The sequence below is a fragment of the Arachis duranensis genome, chromosome 8, assembly GCF_000817695.3.
Source record: "Arachis duranensis cultivar V14167 chromosome 8, aradu.V14167.gnm2.J7QH, whole genome shotgun sequence".
Lineage (NCBI taxonomy): Eukaryota > Viridiplantae > Streptophyta > Magnoliopsida > Fabales > Fabaceae > Arachis > Arachis duranensis.
The window spans coordinates 38,930,516-38,951,098 of record NC_029779.3 but is presented as its reverse complement, the minus strand read 5'-3'; the positions used below and the strand labels follow the sequence as shown (position 1 = coordinate 38,951,098).

The 20,583-nt window shown below is 34.8% G+C and overlaps 1 protein-coding gene across 1 annotated transcript in view; it reads right to left on the bottom strand.

The window, feature by feature from the left end:
• Positions 1 to 4,823: 4,823 nt before the first annotated feature.
• LOC107462638 (clustered mitochondria protein) overlaps positions 4,824 to 20,583 on the bottom strand; it is a gene marked incomplete in the record, with an annotated part of 17,340 nt that continues 1,580 nt past the window's right edge. Inside the window, 27 exon segments of the mRNA XM_052253393.1 lie at positions 4,824 to 5,635; positions 5,889 to 5,960; positions 6,113 to 6,220; positions 6,294 to 6,603; positions 7,833 to 7,952; positions 8,613 to 8,653; positions 8,735 to 8,791; positions 9,647 to 9,805; positions 10,269 to 10,337; positions 10,567 to 10,716; positions 10,923 to 11,057; positions 12,258 to 12,344; positions 12,475 to 12,645; positions 12,781 to 12,945; positions 13,643 to 13,711; positions 13,787 to 13,895; positions 14,216 to 14,334; positions 14,575 to 14,679; positions 15,258 to 15,645; positions 15,860 to 15,988; positions 16,105 to 16,240; positions 18,373 to 18,474; positions 18,555 to 18,748; positions 19,081 to 19,263; positions 19,311 to 19,404; positions 19,486 to 19,675; positions 20,111 to 20,172. Of these exon segments, the coding sequence (XP_052109353.1) occupies positions 5,177 to 5,635; positions 5,889 to 5,960; positions 6,113 to 6,220; positions 6,294 to 6,603; positions 7,833 to 7,952; positions 8,613 to 8,653; positions 8,735 to 8,791; positions 9,647 to 9,805; positions 10,269 to 10,337; positions 10,567 to 10,716; positions 10,923 to 11,057; positions 12,258 to 12,344; positions 12,475 to 12,645; positions 12,781 to 12,945; positions 13,643 to 13,711; positions 13,787 to 13,895; positions 14,216 to 14,334; positions 14,575 to 14,679; positions 15,258 to 15,645; positions 15,860 to 15,988; positions 16,105 to 16,240; positions 18,373 to 18,474; positions 18,555 to 18,748; positions 19,081 to 19,263; positions 19,311 to 19,404; positions 19,486 to 19,675; positions 20,111 to 20,172 (3,983 nt within the window).

Below are 20,583 nucleotides of genomic sequence, written 5' to 3'. Positions count from 1 at the left end.
AAACTTCTTCCACAACAATTCAAAGCCTTTCGCAAGGTTCATAAGGGCTTAATCCGCAAATACGAAGGGCCATTTGAGATCATTGGACGTGTTGGGGAGGTTGCTTACAAAGTACAACTTCCTCCCTCTATGAAGATTCACCCGGTCTTCCATGTGAGTATGCTTAAACCATATCATGGAGACCAAGATGAACCGAGTAGAGGTGACTCAAGTCGCGCTCCGCCTGTGGTAATTAGATCATTTGATAAAGAAATTGAAGAGATCTTAGCTAATCGCATCGTGCGACGAAGAGGGGTGCCACCAAGTATCCAATACTTGGTCAAGTGGAAAGGGCTCCCGATAACCGAAGCTAGCTGGGAAACTCGCGAAGATCTGTGGCAATTCCAAGAACACTTAGAGCGCTATCATGAACAGAACGCGACGAGGACGTCTGCGCATTAGGTGGGGGAGAATGTCACAGAAAATTTTAGAAGGTTAGATTTAACAGTGTTTGTATAGTTTTCTGGAGTGTTTGAGAATACTCTAGATGGTTTCGGAATGTTCTAGAATGTTCTAGAAGGTCCCGGAATACCCTAGAAGGTTCTAGAAGACTCTGGAAGGTCATAGAGTATTCTAGAAGAGTGTAGATGTATATAGAAGTATAAAGAGTGGTATGGAATAATCTAGAAACATTTAGAGAGTTGTGGTAGGATAGATATTTGTGAAGAAGGTTCTGGATGATTAATCTGGACCGTTAATTAGATTTAATCCTAACCATCCATTGAGGAGGTGGATGGCTATAAATAGGGGTAAGAGTTAGAGTTTGGGTGTGTGTGAATCATTTGTAACCACACTTGAGCAATAAAGTGTTCTTCCACCAAAGCTTCCTTTCTCTTGTATTCTTAGCTTTCTTGCTAAGTATTGAGGGTTAGGCTGACTTGGTCTTAGCTCAAGAGGTTGAGTAAGTCCGAGTGCCGGCACGATAGCGTTGGAGTGTGTCCAAGGCCGTGACATTAAGTCATTAAGAAAACAAAAATCAAGAAAAAGGCAAACGTACAACTTGTTTACATATATGTATATGTATACATAATGTGACACCTATGTGACACCTATTCTTTTTATTTCCTTAAGCACCTATCATCGTCTTTCATTTGTTTGATAATCACCACCGAAACAATATGGAGAGATAAGAGAAGAACGTGACCGAGAGAGAAAGAGAGAGAACCATGATTTTTTTTTTATATTCCGGCTTTGGTTTCTTGAGATTCATAACTCCAATTAAAAATCTAATCCGGTAAAAGTGTCTGTATCTTCCTCTTTTATACGTTGGCATTACTTTTGTCTGGCAGAAGTTAACGGTGACGTAGCTTCTATTTCCATTGAGTTCGGCCAATTGGAGTTTTAGGAATCACCAGGGGTGGTAAAAGGCCAGGCGGCCTGCCAGGGGCCTGCAGCCTGGCCTGTGTTTGGCCTGGCCTGGCCTGACCTGTTATAAAATAGGTATAGGCCCAAGCTCTTTTAAAAGCCTTAATACATTAATAGGCCAGGTCCAGGCTTACTAATTAGCCTTATAAGGCCTGGCAGGCCTGCCTGGGCCTGTTAAAATATAATTAAATATATAAATAATTATTTATTATTAATAAAATTATGAGATATTTTAAATTTATATTTTTTTATAAATATTTTTGTATATTTTAAATACGTTAGAAGTTTAAAATTTTTTATAAATATTAAATATATGACATATTATATATAACAATTTTTATTAAAAAATAATTTTTTTAAATAATATTTTTATTTTTGTAAAAAAAAATCATCAGGCCTTTTAACAGGCTTCAGGTCAGGCCAGGGTGAATAACAGGCCAGACCTAGTACTTTATAAAGAGCCTATAACAGGCTGCAGGCCAGGCTCAGGCCAATTAACTGTATGACAGGCCAGGCCTGTTAAGAGCAAAGCCTGGCCTGGCCTGGCCTGTTTCCACCCCTAGGAGTCACAGACGATTTCTGATGTTTTCTTCTTCAACAGCTCGATCAAAAAATTTTGGACTTTCGTTGATTTTGATTTCGTACGAAGATAGAGGATTTCATGTTGAAATTAACTGTTTTAATTTATGAATGGCATGGAAGTCTGGTGGATATTTGCAAATAATTTATGATTGATGGAATGATTGAATGAAAAATTTGAATTGCATTTGTGACTGAATGTGATGAATATGTATTTGATTTCTTGATTGTTTAGGAATGTTGAGAATTCTGATTGTTGAGTTGGAAAGTCGGTTTGATTTGTTGGTATTGAACTGAGATTTGAAAATGATTTCTGATTTTGGAAATGTTTGAAAAGAGGTTGAGAATGGTTCGGTTGGAACTCGAAAAGGGTGCAAAGTCCGAGTTTTAGGGGAGATGCTGTCGAAATTTTATTATGAAACTTAAGAGTTTGTTTGAAATATTTAGAAAAATGTTGGACTTAAAAAATTGTATTATTTGGCTTTTGATTTATTAAGAAAAGATTTACGTTTGGGTTTGATTTATTAAGAAAGACTTTATGTTTTGAGTTTCACTATCGTCCTCCCTAAAGTCTCGAGACCCTACCGTGAGATCTACTTAATAAATGATTCTTTTAAAGAGGTTTAAATCCAAAATGGTTTTGAAGTTGGGTTGGAAAAATCATGGTTAAGAAAGAATTGGTTTTTGTATGAAAGAAGAACTTGTTTTAAGTAAAGTGGTTTCGGAGGTTTAGAAAGGTTATAAAAAGAGGTGTTAGTTTTAAATAAAAATAACTTGAATTTGGTTTATTAAGTAAAGGGACCTCTGCCACCGAAGAGTTGTTGGGCCTTAGTGTCAAGTGTCTAGTAAGGACGGCGATACGTAACGCTCACTTGACACAATAGAGACAGCTTAGTGAGGACGGCGATACATAACGCTCATTGGAGGCCATGGGCTTTATGTGTGAATGATTGTGCGGGGATGCTCGTATGTATGGAATGGCTTCAAGGAGAAAGTGGCACATGCTTCAGCTGGAGAATAAGCGCCTGCAAGTACTTGCAGAGGTCATGTTCGGCATACTTCAGCTGGAGAATCAACGCCTACAAGAAGTAAAAACTTGCAGAGGTTATGCCGCTGTGATGCTTTATCTAACTTGCGAGTCGGATTGCATCATGTGCGAGTCGAAACCGAAAAATGAACTCATTACCTGTGATAGGACTAGACATCCATCATCATTGTTTGCACATTTGCATTTGATTATATTCGCTTATCTTGTCTCTATGTGATTGTGCTGTTTGTCTTATTGCTATTTGTTTGTGTGTTGATCTGTTTCCTGTGTTATTAGTTTGTGTATTGAGGTGATTGAGAACTGAGGTTGTGATTGAGATTTGTCTTAAGTTCGAAAAATTTAAAGAAGATAATTAATTATATAAAGTAGTAATAAAAATTATTTTCAAAAGGTTTGATAAAAATATAGTTTTATTGAGTAAAATTAATTATTTGCATTTTATTTCATTACTCTTACGGCATTCTCATTTCCTACTGAGAATGCGTGGTTTGTTTTCACCCAAAAATCTTTCACCCTTTCAGTGACACAGGTTCGAAGACTCAGTTTAAAATTGCGGGCGATTATTAGTCTTATTTGAGTCAAGTTTATGTGTTGAGTTGCTTTCCTAGAATTTTCTCGCCTTTATTAGTTAAGATTTTATTTTATACAGAGGGATAGGAGTTGTATCTGAGTTTCATTTGAATTCTTTTGTATGATATTTATTATTATTAATAATTATGTGACTAGTATTGCTTGGAGATATTTGATATATGATTTTAATTAATAAAAACAAAACTTTTCGACTTTTTCCTAAAAATTGAAAGGTGAAATTAAACTAAAGGTTCAGTATTGTTAGTAATGCCTCACTTTTGGTACAATCATGAACGTGCTAAAAGTTAGGGTGTTACAGTGACAGAAGTGGAAATGTTTTGTATTGGTGTGGTTGTAGGTCATGTCCTATTTTTCGATGGTCTGAGACAGATTCCAATTCAGAGAGACTATTTTATGGATGCCCTAACAATAATTTAACTCATCTAAACTACGATTTTTCATTATCATAGAAGATTTGCATATTTAATTAAAACTCAAATCCAATCTTACAAGCATTGCATTGTAGATTGAAAAATTCTAAGACAAAATGTAATTAACGTAAAATTCTAAATAAAATGTACAAAAAATACAGCACAATACAGTGAAAAATCAAAAAAGAAGGAAGAACGAGGTGTCGAGAGTAAACGTTATTCGTTAAAAAAGAGAATGAACCCAATAAGAGAGAGAGAGTGGCACGTGAGTAGGTTTTTATTTTTAAGTTTTAACAACTTAGTTGATAAAAAGACTTCAACGTTTAGCATTTTTAAAATGATAAACATAAAACCAAAATAAAAATCTAATGCTTTTGCTAAAAAAATTGACTCGAATCTTATACTTGAATTTGAAATGATCATTTGTCTCATGTAATATGCATAAGATTTACTGCCAATTTATAATTGTCACCCTCTTGATTAAAATTAAATTGTATTAATATAACAAATGTAACAAAAATTGATATATTTAATTTGGTGGATAAAAGGATATTTACAACATCCAAAATTTATATGTATACAAATAATCAACCAAATTAATCACCATATATTTATGTCTAAATACATATTTTTTATGATATTTTAAATATATATTTTTTATTTTCACATATATTCTATATAAATAATTTGATAATTGATTTTTGTTGCACATGTACCATGATTGTACAATTTCCCAAGGGCATAAACATTTCCCAAGATATTGTTTTTCCACAGATTCCGCGATCAAAATCTTCTACAAATTTTGTATTATGCACTGAATTTGTCTAACTTCTATTGACAACCAAATTTGGTTACAAATACAAGAAATTTCATCAAAATGAAACAATTATTACCCTATATATGCCAATCGTTTAGTTTACTAGAAAATTCTCATTAAATAATCAGATGAAAAAGGAGGAAAAAAAATTGTGCTGATATCACAAGCACCTCACCTTCATTCACCTATCACCATGGATGCCTTATACGGAGCCCATATGAAAAAGGGAGTGAAAACACAGGAAAAAAAGGTTACTAGTCAACCCAAGCAGCTCAAAAAGAATTTCTAAGCTCGAAACAAGGGAAATCTTATATATGTTACAAAATTTCAAGCGCCAGCCTTTGGTTTTGGCTTTTGTTTCTTGGCATCCAATGATGACAACCCCTTGCCTAATCCAACAGGGGCTTCTGGCTTAGGCAGTGACTGGTCTTTCTTGCCATCCACTGCATCGGTTGAAGGAACATCATTTGTTTCATTTGCTCCCTCTGCGTTACCGCTTGCCCCGCTATCCGGGGTCATGCCTGAATTTATAATGTTCATAAGTTGGGTAAGGGGTGGCATGGCTTGCACTGGCACACCATGTGGTCGTAGTAGCAAACCCTTTGCTGCAGCCTTCTTCCTGACTTCTGCAGCTGCACGCGCAGCCCTTTCATCGATTCCCCTTCCTCTTGGGAGACCCTCACCCATTACTGCAGCATTTAGGGACTTGTTGGCAGAGGCACCTGAACTTCCAGATCCTCCAGCAACAGCAGCAGCTTGGAATGCATGTAGCAAATCAGGGTGCGCCTGTCGTTATAATCCCGATTGTCAGGAGAAAAAAAAAAAGCAATGCATTTTGTCTTGAAGAGATAAAAGTTCTATGATATGAATCCACAACATTAAACTCATTTATAACTAACAGAAGGAAAAGCCAACGAAATGGAAGAGATGAGTGTAACCTTTTCGACAAGGTTGTTCTCTCATTAATAAACAACCAAAATGCATACTACTCAAGATTGGTTGCAAAAAGTCTATGCTATATAGAAAGAACACGTGGTACCTTTAAGATATCAAGAGCTTTCTGAGCTGACGCTGCATTCAGAGCTTGACCTTTCTGCTTTTGGGCATTTGTCTGTCAGAATAAGCCACAAGTGAATCATAATGTACGAGAATGAAGATACTTGAGATTTGAGAAACAAATTCTTTAGGTAAGAACTACGAGTAAACTGATATTATACGGAAATATAAAAGTTCTCAGCCAATTGGAAAACAAATATTTTGTACCTGCAGCTCACGCATCTTGAATGTGTTCATCCAGTTTTGTGAGTCACGCGTCCTTGAATCGTCTTCACCGAGTTGTTTGACAAGTATATCATATGTTCTCTTCTCATGCTGTAAACCAAATGCGCAAATCAGTTAACCACCTACTGTTACCAACAGAAACCAACTTTGAGGCTGTACATACCTGGTGAGAAAGCTTGAAAGCACCCATACAATTAAATGCAATGGCAAGAGCATGATAACAAACTGCAGTTTGAATATGTTCTTCACCAAGAAGCCTCTCATTTTTCTTCAATGCTTCTTGCAGATATCGAAGAGCTGTGTTCATCTTTCCTATGTCCTGATACATCATTGCAACATTGATAAAAGTAGCTGCAACATCTGGATGATCTGGCCCTGATGACAAACTTAATAACAGCAAGGCTCGGGACATATGGCGGAGAGCAAGTTCTGTCTGGTTAAGTCCATGATAGAAGAGAGCCATATTACCATAACTGCAACAACAATCACCGATCAAAAATGTCCTAGATCATGTTCTATAATACATATATTCGTGTCTGGAAAATGAGAGCACACCTTGAACCAATATGAGAAGATATTTAAGGTTTTAAGATCCAACTAACATTTATTTAATCTTGATGCACTGTAATTGTCCAAGATTTTTACATAGATACCCAACCTTGTATCACCATGTAATTAAAAGTGTTCCTATATTGCCATGTTAACAAAACAATGAACAAGCTGTCCCATAATATGTGCGATATACCACCCCCCACCCCCCCAAAAAAAAAAGTACACATGACTAAACACTCCTAAAATAAAAAAAATACGATCCAGCATTAGGAAGTTATCGATATTCATCAAACTGCCGATGGAAACAATATATTGCTCTTCTCCTCTCATGTCCAAACCTCCTAAAATGAGATTTCGCCATCTTTTCTACAATAAGAACTGCTCCAATTTTTTTTCCTCTCGACCTGATTTCTTATTATGTCTATAAGAGTATAACCACTTACTCAGAAACATCCTCATCTCACACTAAGATTAAGCTCATGCTCCCCATTTACCACCTAACACTCCATTCCATACAATATAACTTGTCTAATGAAATTAACCTTTTATTGTATATGAAGCATGAATCACTCCTCCACTTTGAATAACAACCAAAATATTTAAATCTCTTAAATTTTCCTCTTCCTTACTAAACTTACACTCCATATACTTTTGTCTTATTGCGATTTATGCGTAAACCATGTATTTCCAAAACATGTCAGATCCAACTTCTCATTTAAATCTTCCCTTGACTTACCTAAATGGACAATATCATCGGGCAAAAACATACACCAAACTCACATAAAAGAGGAGGGTTGTGAATCCCGATCACATGGAAACTATAGAGCAAAATACATGAACACCTATAATAAAAAGATAACTGCGTCGTCCTCTTCTGTACATTCTCTTTAATTAAAATCTTTTTCTATATAAAAATAAAAAATATTTTAATTATAATAAATGGTCAAATATATGAAATAAAAACAAGGTGAACAATTTTAACCATTACAATTTTTGTTGTTGTGGGGAACGGGAGAGAGAGGGGGGGGGTAGAGAGGATTCTTTTGGTAATTTCATTTAGTTAAATAATGTAAAAATACAAGGACAGAAAAAATACAGAAATAGTAAAACATTATACAGATTAACCAAAAAGATTGAGAGCAGGGAATACCTGTGTGCAGTATCGGGATGATCTAAACCAAGACAACGTTCATTTATTATTAGTTCTTTATGCTGTTGCATTATAGCCCCAGCCATGTCTCCAGCATGATATAAAACCATGGCAAGATACCTGAAATTCAATAATTTAATTGAAACAAAATTCACTAGATGTATGTGCTTCAACAAAAATTTGAACCTATAAATGGAAGATCCAAAGTTTGCTATAACTCCTAAACTTTACAAGGCATCAACAACAAAAAATAACGTGTTAGGCAATCTTACAATACAACATGTGAGAAAACGGGGCAAAAGAAGGGTTTAAAGCTATAACTAATATCCCAAGACAGGGAGAGCAGTGTGTTAGGAAGGAATTGACAGTGTGTGGGAAATATAAACGTTGAGGGAAGAATGATAGAGGTAAGTAATTTCTGAATGAGATTTTGCGAGATGTAACAGATCTCTCGAAGAAACTGTGCCTGTTTTTCTTCTATCCGATTTTGAGTTTTATCTTATCACACAATGGCTTCCTAGGCATTGATTCCTCAGTCCTCACTGATATCAGTACTACTTACTAGAGGAGTTCTTGGAGGAAATTAAGTATAATATTACACTTTATTATCAGTTTCATTTCAACATGAGAATAATTATATGTCCATATCTCAGTTTACCCTTGCAAGAAATGAAGAATTGCAGATTGTGGTTATTATCTCAAGTCTACCTTTGCAAGAACTGCCATTAAAATAAAGAATTTTTAAGAACATGCAAACCCACTAGAAATAAATAGACATACCGACAGCAGTTGGCAACCACACGATGCATAGGGCCAGTAACCTGCAGTGCATTTAAGAAAAATTATTTTATGCACAAAATAATTCCGAGAGGAGTCAAAAAAAGAAAATGGAAATTTCATGCCTGTTGTAAAATTGAGAATGCCTCTGAAAATGATGTGTAGGCTTCACTGAGCATGCCCTGCATCAGAGGAAAAATCAAACAACAGTTCATTTTTGTTGGAAAAAACTCAGCCTCGGGGCTCTTTTATGGTGCATTGGGGTAGGGTGGGGGGACGAGGGACCAATATATTGAAGTAAAACTACAAAATTATTTTACAGTAAAAACATGCCCAAAGATTTAAAGCTTAGTCATGAGGATGCAAGCTAAAGAAGAAAGCTATCTATTAAAATATTTGGGTTTATGGGGCCACTGTTTTTTATTGGATTAACACTAATTACATGTTCTAAAATTTGCAAAATGTATGGTTTGGAATGTTCCACAGTGAGATCTCTGTGAATTAGTCGAGTTGGATATCTGTAAGAAATTGAGGATTCCCTATAAACCTACATCAGTGTCTACTCACGTAATTTCAGAGGTTTTGGATCATGTAAAGAAGCAAAGATTTTGTAGAAATCCAGGGCTTTTGTAGTGCCTTTGTGTATTAGGTTGGAAGGTACTCCAGCGTTTCAATGATGCATTTTTCTATTGATTCTATTTGGGACGGATTATCCTTTGTGGATTTCTTTTGGTGCTCAGCACATTGTCTTTTTAATGGGGACTTAGCTGATATTCACAGGGATTCGCATGAATTGCTACATAGTTAAACTTTTTAGATCTTCACTATATTCTTGGTATCTATGTGAGGATGGCTTATCCCCTTCTGTAAATTCCATCCTTATAACAACTTCACCCAATAAATAAATTACACCTGCAGCTTAATGAAAGCTATAAGCCTGTAACTTCCTACAAACTACAAAAAATCCCTCAATTGTTAGCTCACTCCTGTGGTTCAAATGCATTTATTATATATATTATACAAAGCAAGTTAGATACCTCAGCTAATTGAAGCTTTCCTGTTTCTACTAGTTCTTTGGCTTCAGAACAGGTGGGAACTGAATGCTTGACCACTGGACAGAGATCCAAGACATCTGATGTTTGGAAAGGCGTTGCAGAATTAAGATCATATTTACGAGCTGCAACAGATATACCAACCTGAAAACCAAGTATTATTAAGACATGCTGACGCATACTCAAGTAGCAAGTATATAAGCATTAAGATATAATGGCAAAATGTGACAGTGCAGTTCTATTAATTCAACCAATTTATATATATATGACAGCAACAGCTAGCATGCACTGCAGAACTTCAGCGAATACAGAAAGACCGAAATAACTTCACCAAATGAAAATAATGTATGTAATAGGAAATCTAATACTATTTTCAGAAAAAACGAAGGAAAAGATATCCTAACATATCATATGCTTCTTTTCATTAAAGCAGCATCACCAAAGAAGCACAGTTTGAAAGCAAAGATTAAAAAAGGAACGAATTCTTCAAAAGCTTCATGGAGTTGGAAGTAGTGAAAGATCAGAAATGAATATTCAGCATAAGTTATGTACGGCACTGACAAATTCACCTATGAATTGAATGAACCATAACTAATTGTACACTTACCTTCTGACAGAAATTTCGTAGAACAGAAATTTTCTTTACACGTGACCTTGTATCCTCTGGCAACTCAAACTGCAACAAATTGAGTTGAAATTACAGTTTAAGTAACAGATATATAGATGTAATGATATGATAAGAAGGAAAGAAACACAGATGTCCTTGTACACAGCTAAAGAAGTGAGCATATCAATATAGGGTTATAACGGAATGCAGACCTATTAAGCAAACACCACATAGAAAACCAATAATAATCCAATGTCATGGTTAACAACTAAATCTTTCGTTAAAAAATAATTGGTACCTCATATTTGACCACTGCAAATTCTCGAATTTCTGACCATAAGGCTTCAGAGCTCATATTCATGTATAAAGGTTGACTCTTCCTCAAAGATGTCCTGCCTTTCCATCGTGCTTGCCCTTTCTTTCCTGTAGATCGATGCCCAGCATGTTCCTGTAAATATAAAAGTAAGAGTTAGAAATTAATCCACCAAAAACTTTGTAGTGTATAAGATTTGACAGGAATTTACAGTGATTTGTACATCATATGAAGACAAAAGCAGAGTTGACAAATTAATTAAGGTAATCATGGCTCAAAGAACAGCAAATTAGGAAAGTTTAGCTCCAGTTATCTTAAAAAGTGAACCATTATGGACTTGCCTTCTTGGGAGTTTTGGATTGTGCACCATTAGGAGTAACTTTTCCACCGGATGCTTGACAATTTCCAAATAGGCAGTTCAAGAAATGAGATACAGCCAATGCAAGATCATGATCCTCTGTTTCTCTCAACAATTCCTGCGATTAGTACATGATTAGAAGAAATGAAAAAGTCATGAAATCTCAGAAGCAAAATGTTTAATATCATTTGATTATCAGTGAATCTGAATTAGGTGAAGTGATTTCTAACATACAGCTTAATGCGACCAATATGACTAACATATTACATTTTAGTATAAAAAAAGTCTATCACATTTCTCATGGACTGGAATTCATGAAACAAAATCAAGGGCCATCTGCAGACCCTTGTAAGAAAAATGATATAACTTAGGACAGGTCAACCCTGACATCTAACAAGTAGTAGTAGAACAAATAAGGGTGCAATTGGTTTATGAAAAACATTTACTACTTTTTGCCACTTATTTTCAATTTCATATTTTCAGATTTTAGAAAATGTTCTATAAAAATATATTCTGTTCAGATATAGAAAAAAGTGAAAAGTTATTTGGTTTCAATTTTCAAGATGTAGTAGTTGAATCGTAATTGTGTGTGACACAACTGCAAAGCGAACTAGTTGTAAGCACATTAGGCTGCGTTCAAACCTTGCAGCAAACAAATTTAATTCTCTTATTATATTGGAGAGTCAGAGCAAGCAGCATTGAATTTTTTGGGAAAAGAAAATGAATGAACTAATGTATGAGTAAACGAATACAGGAGCCTTGCAAAGAAAAAAGTGAATTAATTCGTGTTTCATGACATTACCAACAAACCATTACATCCGCTCCGGAATATTTCAAAAGAAACACTGAATACATCAAATCCGAATTTTTGAAACTTGCACATTCAGAAAACATTCTTTATAATATTGTTTTCTTCCACATCTATCCAAGTATATTTTTACCTTTCTGTAGATCATTAGTATATTTCTAGACTAGTTTCTCTTCATTCAGGAAAATGACTCATTTGACTGAATGAAAATAGAAAATAATGAAACCAAACAGTCCCTAACATTTTCTGACTCAAATTGCGTTAAATTAGGAAGCACTTTGGAACTATGAATAATTTTTGGCAACCCTAGCTATGAAGCAGTCACAACCTATACAAATTCATAGTACATCTTAGATATAGTGGAGACCCCCCCGGCTCTAATTCAAAATCAGACTGTTCAGTTCAAACATGAATTACAAGATCAATGACTGATCCCGAATTATTAAAATCAAAACCGAAAGTAGAAAAACACAGGTACCAAAATGCTGAAGCTCAAAATTGTTCTTTTACCTTGATAACATGCTTTGCAGATCTCACAACAATTTCATTATTACAAAGATCCCATAGATGAGGCAGATGTTTAGTACCTCCAGCCACCTTTCACGGAAAAAAGTAACATGAATTATCAAATGACAAATTAAACATCTATCAGGAAAACCACCAAAAAGAAATGGCACTTGATCCATTGGATCAACTAAACTTTTAGAGCAATATTGACCAAGCTTACTTTGCCAATATAGCGAACATTAATTCCATGAGCATGGAGTGCTTCGGTTAATGTCTGGCCATCCATAGGTGAAACTTCAAGTGTGCATAGATCTTGTACAAACTTAGGAAGCACAACATCAGTAAGATATAGACTAACTTTCCTCACATTATCCTCATCAGCTGCTATTTCCTGAAGAATACGAACAAATATACATAAATAAAATAAATGCTCCAGGATATCAATAAAATTCTCAAATGGAAAGAACATCCAGGCTACATGGAGATAAATGGGAACAGATAAACAAGAGGATATTTGAAAAAAGACCTCGGGTTCCCCAGCCAATTTGAATTCAGTGAAAACGTTAGGATTAAAAACAATTTCCTCACGACAATCTGAAGCTTCATCAGATGCCGAAACAAGCTCTTTGGTATCCCCCGTTTTCTCTTCCTTAGTCACTGTTTTCTCTTCCTTTGTAATGTCCTGCAGAAACAATCAAAGCAAATAACCACAGTTGATACATGCTTTATTGGAGGAGCATAATCAGCATGAAAATATCATTAATCCCCACAAACCTTAGAGTAACTAATGAAATCATTTGACATGATACTGAGTTGCAATAACAGGATATTGTTACCACCAATGTTTCAGAATGTTCAACTGGTCAACCAATCAAGTATATAAAATATGACCAGTTTTCTACAAATGCAAGGTCAAAGGGATCATATTGTCAAGATAACCATTATTTATTAAAAATGAAAATGAAGTAAACAAGAAGCATCAAATTAATGCTTATGGTTTTCCATTCCAACATTAAGCCTTTCTGCTGGAAACATAATTCAATGATCAATTAAATACTCAAGTTGTCATGTATCTTAATTATACTTTAGTTCCACAGAAGCTAAAAATAAAAACTGTAGGCCACCATGCAGTAGTGTTCAAACAAGTGCAGAAATCACAAAAATGATATGCTCACTAGATGAAGTTGAAACAAGTGGCTTCTTTTCAAAATAGTTGAAAATGATTAATTCACAAGGTCATAATGGATAAGATACCATAAAAACAAGATACATTGCATATCAGACAATTAAAGAATACAGAAAAGAAGAGCCAATATTTCCCTAAAAGCAGGAAGGGATGAAGAAACAAACAAAATGATTTTTAAAAGAAAACCAATATATATATATATATATTCTGCAGCCACGTTAGAAGCCTCTTGAGAAGTTGTCTCAGATTTTGATGTCTCCACTGCTTGGGCCTATTGACACAGAGAGTTCTGTCAAACTGTGTATTCATAACAAATCCTGAAGTGTTGTCAGAATATTTCGCTTACCTGGCAATAGGCAGTAATTAATTCTGGTCTCAAGATACAAAATCGAGAACCAGGTCCAGTATAGTTTGCATCCCGAGGAGTCACCCTCAACAAATCAAGAAGATAATGCCTGATTTGGTTACAGAATTTACAAAATGAGATCAGAATCAGTGCAAGAATGTTGTGCAATAGATAATAGATAACACAAATGCGAGTTGTGAACATGTGATCAATTAAACTAGAACACTATAATCAATAATTTAATGTCAAAATTCAATAACACTTTTAAACAATAAATCTCATATTCAAATAAATATATCCACAATATTCAAACCAAAATCTTCACTGTGGTACGAAAGCACCCCTATACTATAATGCATACACAATTACACAGAAAGGAGGTCATCAACAGTGTACAGAATGTAAAATAACAATAACTCGAGCAACTACCGGTCATCACCACCAACAATTCCCTTGCATTCCACAGGCGCAGCTAATTTGAAAGCATTTCCAGATCCATCAAGGACCGAATGTTCCTTCAAATGAAGGCGTTTGGCTGCATCTGCAACCTAATATAAGAAAAGCTAAGTTACAAGAGGTGGAACATAAGGAAAAAGAGTATATGGTTACAATTTATAGATAAGAGTATAGTATAATACAAGTTAAAGCTGTTCTTTTCGGCTTGAACAAATATTCTTACAATGGGTATTACCCCGGAGTAGGAGGCATGGTCCCTCACATAGTTCTAGACAGTAACGCTTAAAACTTAAAGTTGACAGCCTCGTTAATTAAAGTTCCACCTTCCTTACCTTAGAATGAAATTCTTCATTCCAGCAAATTTTCTTTCCATTATCAACAGAGCCATACAAGAGAGAGTCTGACTTGTCCCCTTGAAGAATGCCAGGTAAAACACTCTGCAGCACAATATATAATTTCACAATCACAACACAATTTAAATTATGAACAATGATTTATCTATTTTAAATTAAAAGGACGAAGAAGCTGACTTCAAGTCCAAAATCCATCAAATATCTCTGTGGAAAAGTTGAACAATTTAACGAGTTTACTTAATTAGGTGTGTATTGGCCATTCTTTTAAGAAAATAAACGACAGTATTATTTGAGAAAGTGAAGCATATAGATTATATCAGGAACTCCAAAAACATTTATCAAGTTATTCTTTGTAAACCAATCCACTAGTTCACCTAGATTCAGCTTAAAAGTATTCTAGCCTTCATATTGGTTTCTCAATACTAATAGCAGTCATATTGAGATTTACAAACATCTATGCTGCAACAGGTAACAAGACGTCACTGATGCAATGGAGCATGGGGACTTTAAAAGAAAATACGGAAGAAACTGAACATAAATTCATATATCCATATATTCAATATAAATTGATGTCTTGTCATGCTTATAACCTCTGACAACTCATCATAATTTCAAAGAACGGATAAAGTTATCAATAAGCCAGTTTGTGCTTGACTACACACCTGAGCAACCACTCTATGGCCCCTGTAGTCAATTATAGCCATAGCAAGATTATACAGCCCAGCGACATCAGCTTCCTGGTAGGCTTTGGTCCCTTTCAAATCATTGTTTGCAGAAGCATATGTTGCCTGTTCGCTCTCAGCCAACTGAGTTTCAGTTGACCCATCGGCAGTGATTTCTGTACCATTAACAAGTTCTTCTGAAACTGAACCATCATCTTTCCCCCCATTGGGAACCTGACGACTTTCTCCAAGAGGTGGATTATAAGATGATTTATCAGAACTTTGCACAGTGCCACATGCTTTCAAACTAGCATCTACATGTTTCTTTGACAGCTTCTCAAGGTCAGCATCAACAGCAAAACTGAAGAATATGTTGTTGTGCACATACCTATTAATAAAATAACATTAATTAGCTGAATATTTTCCAAGTTCCAGGTACAAAGCAACCTATTCTGTGGAGAAAGGTGCAACATGAGAGATAATAAAAAGTCATACAAACTACACCAAGATTCTGGACAATGCAGGAGAAACCAAGATACTAAGGAAATGAAGTATATCTGTAGCAAATAGCTCAAGCTTCAGAACAGTTATAGAACACTAACATGTGAAAGCATTCTGGATCGGTTGGGTTTATTGGGGGGATGCAGCCACTGATCACTCCAACAGCACCATTGATGGCTGCATCAACAAAGTCTGATGTCACTTTATAAAGTGCCCGATCCCGTAATATCCTGCAGTAATGGGAAAATCATCCAAGAAACAAGGATAACGGATGATTATGTCATTCTCAACATAAAACATGCAGAACTCCAAAGGTTTCAATTTATGAATTTGAAAATAATGGTACCTCTCCTGTGGAGTTGTATGAGGAAATTCTCTACAAGATTGCAATTCCTCATTCCAGTCTCTTTGCATACCAATTGGCTCACTGCCATACAAAAGAGTCAAGGCATTCTCAGCTCTAGCTGCGTCACGTCTATGATCTGAAAGCAAAGAAAATGACATTGCAAATATATCAAGCCAGCATCAGAATTTTTATTCACACCTGAGTCAATACTACAAGAGATGTCTAAACAAAAGGAAATAAAAAGAAAATACATTAAGATATCTTCCATAAATTTCTAGAAGAGAAGAAAAGAGGTATCGCTCAAGATGCAAATAAGCTTAATAAGTTCCTGTCATTCTGAAGATGAATCCAACTTATATACAGAAACACAATTAGCATCAATTATTATTACAATAACTCAAAGCATGCTGATTTTCTCAATCATCCTTCATTATCACTTAAGTTTCGAATCCATAATGAGTTACAGAGATTGACCATCAGAGGCTACCAGAATAGGATAAAAAATTGATTCCTTTTGCTGTTCCGATTTAATTTAATGACTGAAATGTTGCAAAGATCTATGTGTCAGACTACTGAAGTATGTACTGAAAAGCAGTTGCGTCGTATTGAGAAAAATAATAACGGTTTGCGAATGAATGCCCTAACAAGTAACAATACTATTTAAAGGCTCAAAGTGGAAGTTTTATTATTTTAGAAAAAGAAGTAAAAGTTTTATTTGAGTTTTGAATGCATCAATAACTTCATTTTCTTTTTCCTTTTTGGCTTCCATATAGAGCGGCCAGGGCACCCATTAGCAAAACCTGATATAATAAAAGAGTCGTCCAATCACATCCATTTTCTTGGATGACTATTCATGCGATAGTGTTATTTTTTCTTACATGGTATTACATAATTGGATTCACAGGTAACACTACTTCGTGCATCAAAATTAAATTCATAACAAGGGACAAACAAAGATCTCTAAAGTGAGAAAATTAGTAAAATGTAAAGTGAAGGGTCACCATTGGATTTGTAACTTCCATCATATGTGAGTTTCACCATCTTAATTTAAGAATGATTAACTCCTCACTTCCCACTTTACTAATCTCCTCACTTTAGAAGAGTTTGATCCAATAAAAAGTGGCTTCTATGATGCCTAGTAATATGGTGCCTATGGTGCCAAAGATCGCACTTTTTTACTATTTTAAGTTGAGAAAGACTAGAGGGCCTTCAGAATTTATTGTTTTTTGGCCACCAGTTAGTCATCAATGTTTAAAAGTATGTTGTTGAATTACTAGACTAAAAGAATTGAGTTGATGGTTAAAAGTAATGGCCAAAAACAATAAATTCTGATAGCCTTTGAGCATTTCTCTTTTACGTATATGCAACACTTTTGAATTTGATCACACTTTTTTTTTATTTGTTCTTTCTTTTTCTTTTTTTCAAAATTCATTATCTGGTTCTGCTTCCAAAATTTCAGAACAATAATTTTTAAATAACTGCTCAATTTCATTAGTTAATGATTTAAATTTTCTTCTAATTTTTCTTTATCCTTTTTTATAACATGTATGCATTAATAAAAGAAAACAAACTATGGTATTTAGTTGAGAATCAAGTGTATGGTTACAATATAGAAATTACTATTATGATGACAATCTTTTTAAGTTCCACAAGAAAAATAGTTTCTTTAAGGGTTGAGTTCATTAAATAAAACATATTGTATAAAATCATTTTGTATTGATTTTAAAAATTCTATGTCATTAGAACTAACATTAGGTAAAATCATCATTTTTTGATTAATTATTTGAGATAACTTGATAATTTCTTCTTTAAACTTTTGAAGCCTACTAGGTGATATCGTCATGTTATTTCTTATAATTTTTGCTACACTTTTCAAGTATTGGTAAGATTTTATAGCCACCATAGGCACCATAATAATAGCATCATAGAATCCAAGTCTTCAAAATTTCCATGGGAACTTATTCTTGGTCTTCATAGCATATAAAAAAATGTCCATACATTCAAAGAGAAAAATATCAAGGGATATTATATCCCACAACTTGCTAAAGACCTTGCTTGCATCTCAAAATGCATGAAAACCAACTAGCCAACAGGACCAAGTTTTAGATGTGATAAAATAAAGACTCTTCACTTGACAATTTTCTCTCCAAACCAACAGATGGGGGAGAATATATCAACTATCACTAAAGAAGAGGGACGACTATTACAACCATAGATAGAATTGAAAAGATAATACCGATAAAACAAACAGCTAGAGCAAGCGCTTACCAGGAACGGGATATGGCCCAAGCCACGAATTAGGCGGCAACAAAGATTGCACATTTTCAAAAGGATGGGCAGCAGCTCTACTGTCCAATATTTCCCGGAAAGCTTTAAAAAAATAAAAATAAAATGGTTATCAGTTTAGCTTGCCAAAACAAATTAGAGAAACTTTAAGTACACTTTACTACCTTTCTTGAACTTGGAACTAATCTTCTGTAAGAGTACGACAAGAGTTGTTGCTTCAAAAGTGGCCTTACTTGGCCTTGGATCAAGAGAGTTTGCTGAGCTTGAATTGACATAGAAAAGTTTTGTACTCCCAGTAATACAAAATTTATTACCCTCAAGAGTTACCACATCTAAGTAAATCAAATCTCCGACAAGCCTGCGCTAGCAAAACAGCCATTTTAAAAACCATATAAAATAAGGTGCATGCTATGGTGCCTATGCTATAGTGGCAATGGTGTCTTAAAAAGTGTTGCTAAAACTAAAATAACGCTTTTTTACTATTTAACAACGCATTTTATTTTAAAAAAATAAAAAAAATGCTACCAAAATGTAAAAAAGTGTGACTTTATTTTAACACCACTTCACCATTGCTACCATAATCATAGGCACCATAGACTCCAACATAAAAAAACGAGGAAATGAAATGATATTTTGTTGATGAAAAAGCCTATGAAATGATATTAATGAGGAGGATGTTTCTCAAGGTACCTTCTATAGCTCGGAGGGGGGTTAAAGGATGAAAATACTATGCTCTCTACGCATTTAATATCTTTCAATGGGGATGATAGCAAATTCCCCAATGAACCAGAGACATCCTCCATATAACCAAGTCCATCAAGCTCAGGAACCTCAGGTTTCGAAGTATCTAGATACATATGAAGATGCAGAACAGTGTAACTGAATAGGACACAAAATAAACAAACTAATATACCAAATATTATGATGTGGATAGTGAAGCATGGACATTAGAAAGCGAAAGCAGCTCTCTAGTTCGGTGAACATGAGCCCTTATAGATCTATCATCATATATTGCTGCAAAGACAAAGTGTTATAGTGCAATGCAATTAAGTCTAAATATATAATTGCTCCAAGAGTGGAAGTTTGTTGATATACCAGGAACCATTTCCAAGGTGCAATCTCCAGTGGTAATATCAGCTACCTCAGAAATTTCGTTATAATCTTCGAGGTGGTGGGTGGACCCGTCCTTTGTGTGCAGCAGCAAGTCATAGCATGTAATAAAACATGTTTCTGAAGCATCAAGAAGGAACTGTCTAATATCCATAACAGAATCACCTGGATTCAACTGTAAATCAATCGAACTACTTAGACGAAACCTGTTATGGTTATAATAAAATAGAATTGCACCATATACAAAAAATAAAAAGATAGAATTGCGAAGCTGTAAACTTCATACAATAAATAATTTAAGAAGTTAAATGATCCGAAAGCAGACTCAAACAACTTTTATACTGATAAGAACCAATTGAGATAATTAGATTAGGTCTCGAACAAGATAAATGTTTTGTGAACTCATTTTGTCTTGTATAATAAGCCGACAGACACTCATCTACCATTAGATCAGGTGTCAAACCCAACTCATTGGACCGAACACACCACATACAATAGCAAGAGGTGTGTGCTAGCTCAATGTACTGGACAAAATGAGTACAACCAACACATCTCTTGCACTCAGTAAGACATAATAACAAATAATAGCTTATTGATGAAGCCAACTCACCTGAAGCTCAAGCTTCTCTCCAGTTTGTGCTTTGACTGTAACAGGGTAAAGGTGAAGATCACCTGCACTATCAAGTCAGAAGGATATTAGTTATGAAGTGATCACCAAAAACTAACTACAGAAAATGTTTCAAATCATGTAAAACACAAAATATTAGAAACAAAGTAATCACCAAATAACTGGGAAAACAAACACTAGGATTCACATAGACATTGCAAACGTGTCTTGTCTAATATAACTATATGAACACAAGAAGAAAGTTGCAAAAGCCAGATAATTTGGCCTTAAATTTTAAACAATAGCTAGCGAGAGAAATAGTACCAGGGGAGTGATTGAAGAGAATAAGAAAAAAGTGCAGGATATACCCAAAAGTACATAAAATGCATTGTCAGGATGAATTTTAGAACCTAATTTAGTTTGTGGGAAAGGGGCTATTTTAGTCTTACAGGAAAGGGGCTACTATGGTAGCTCTC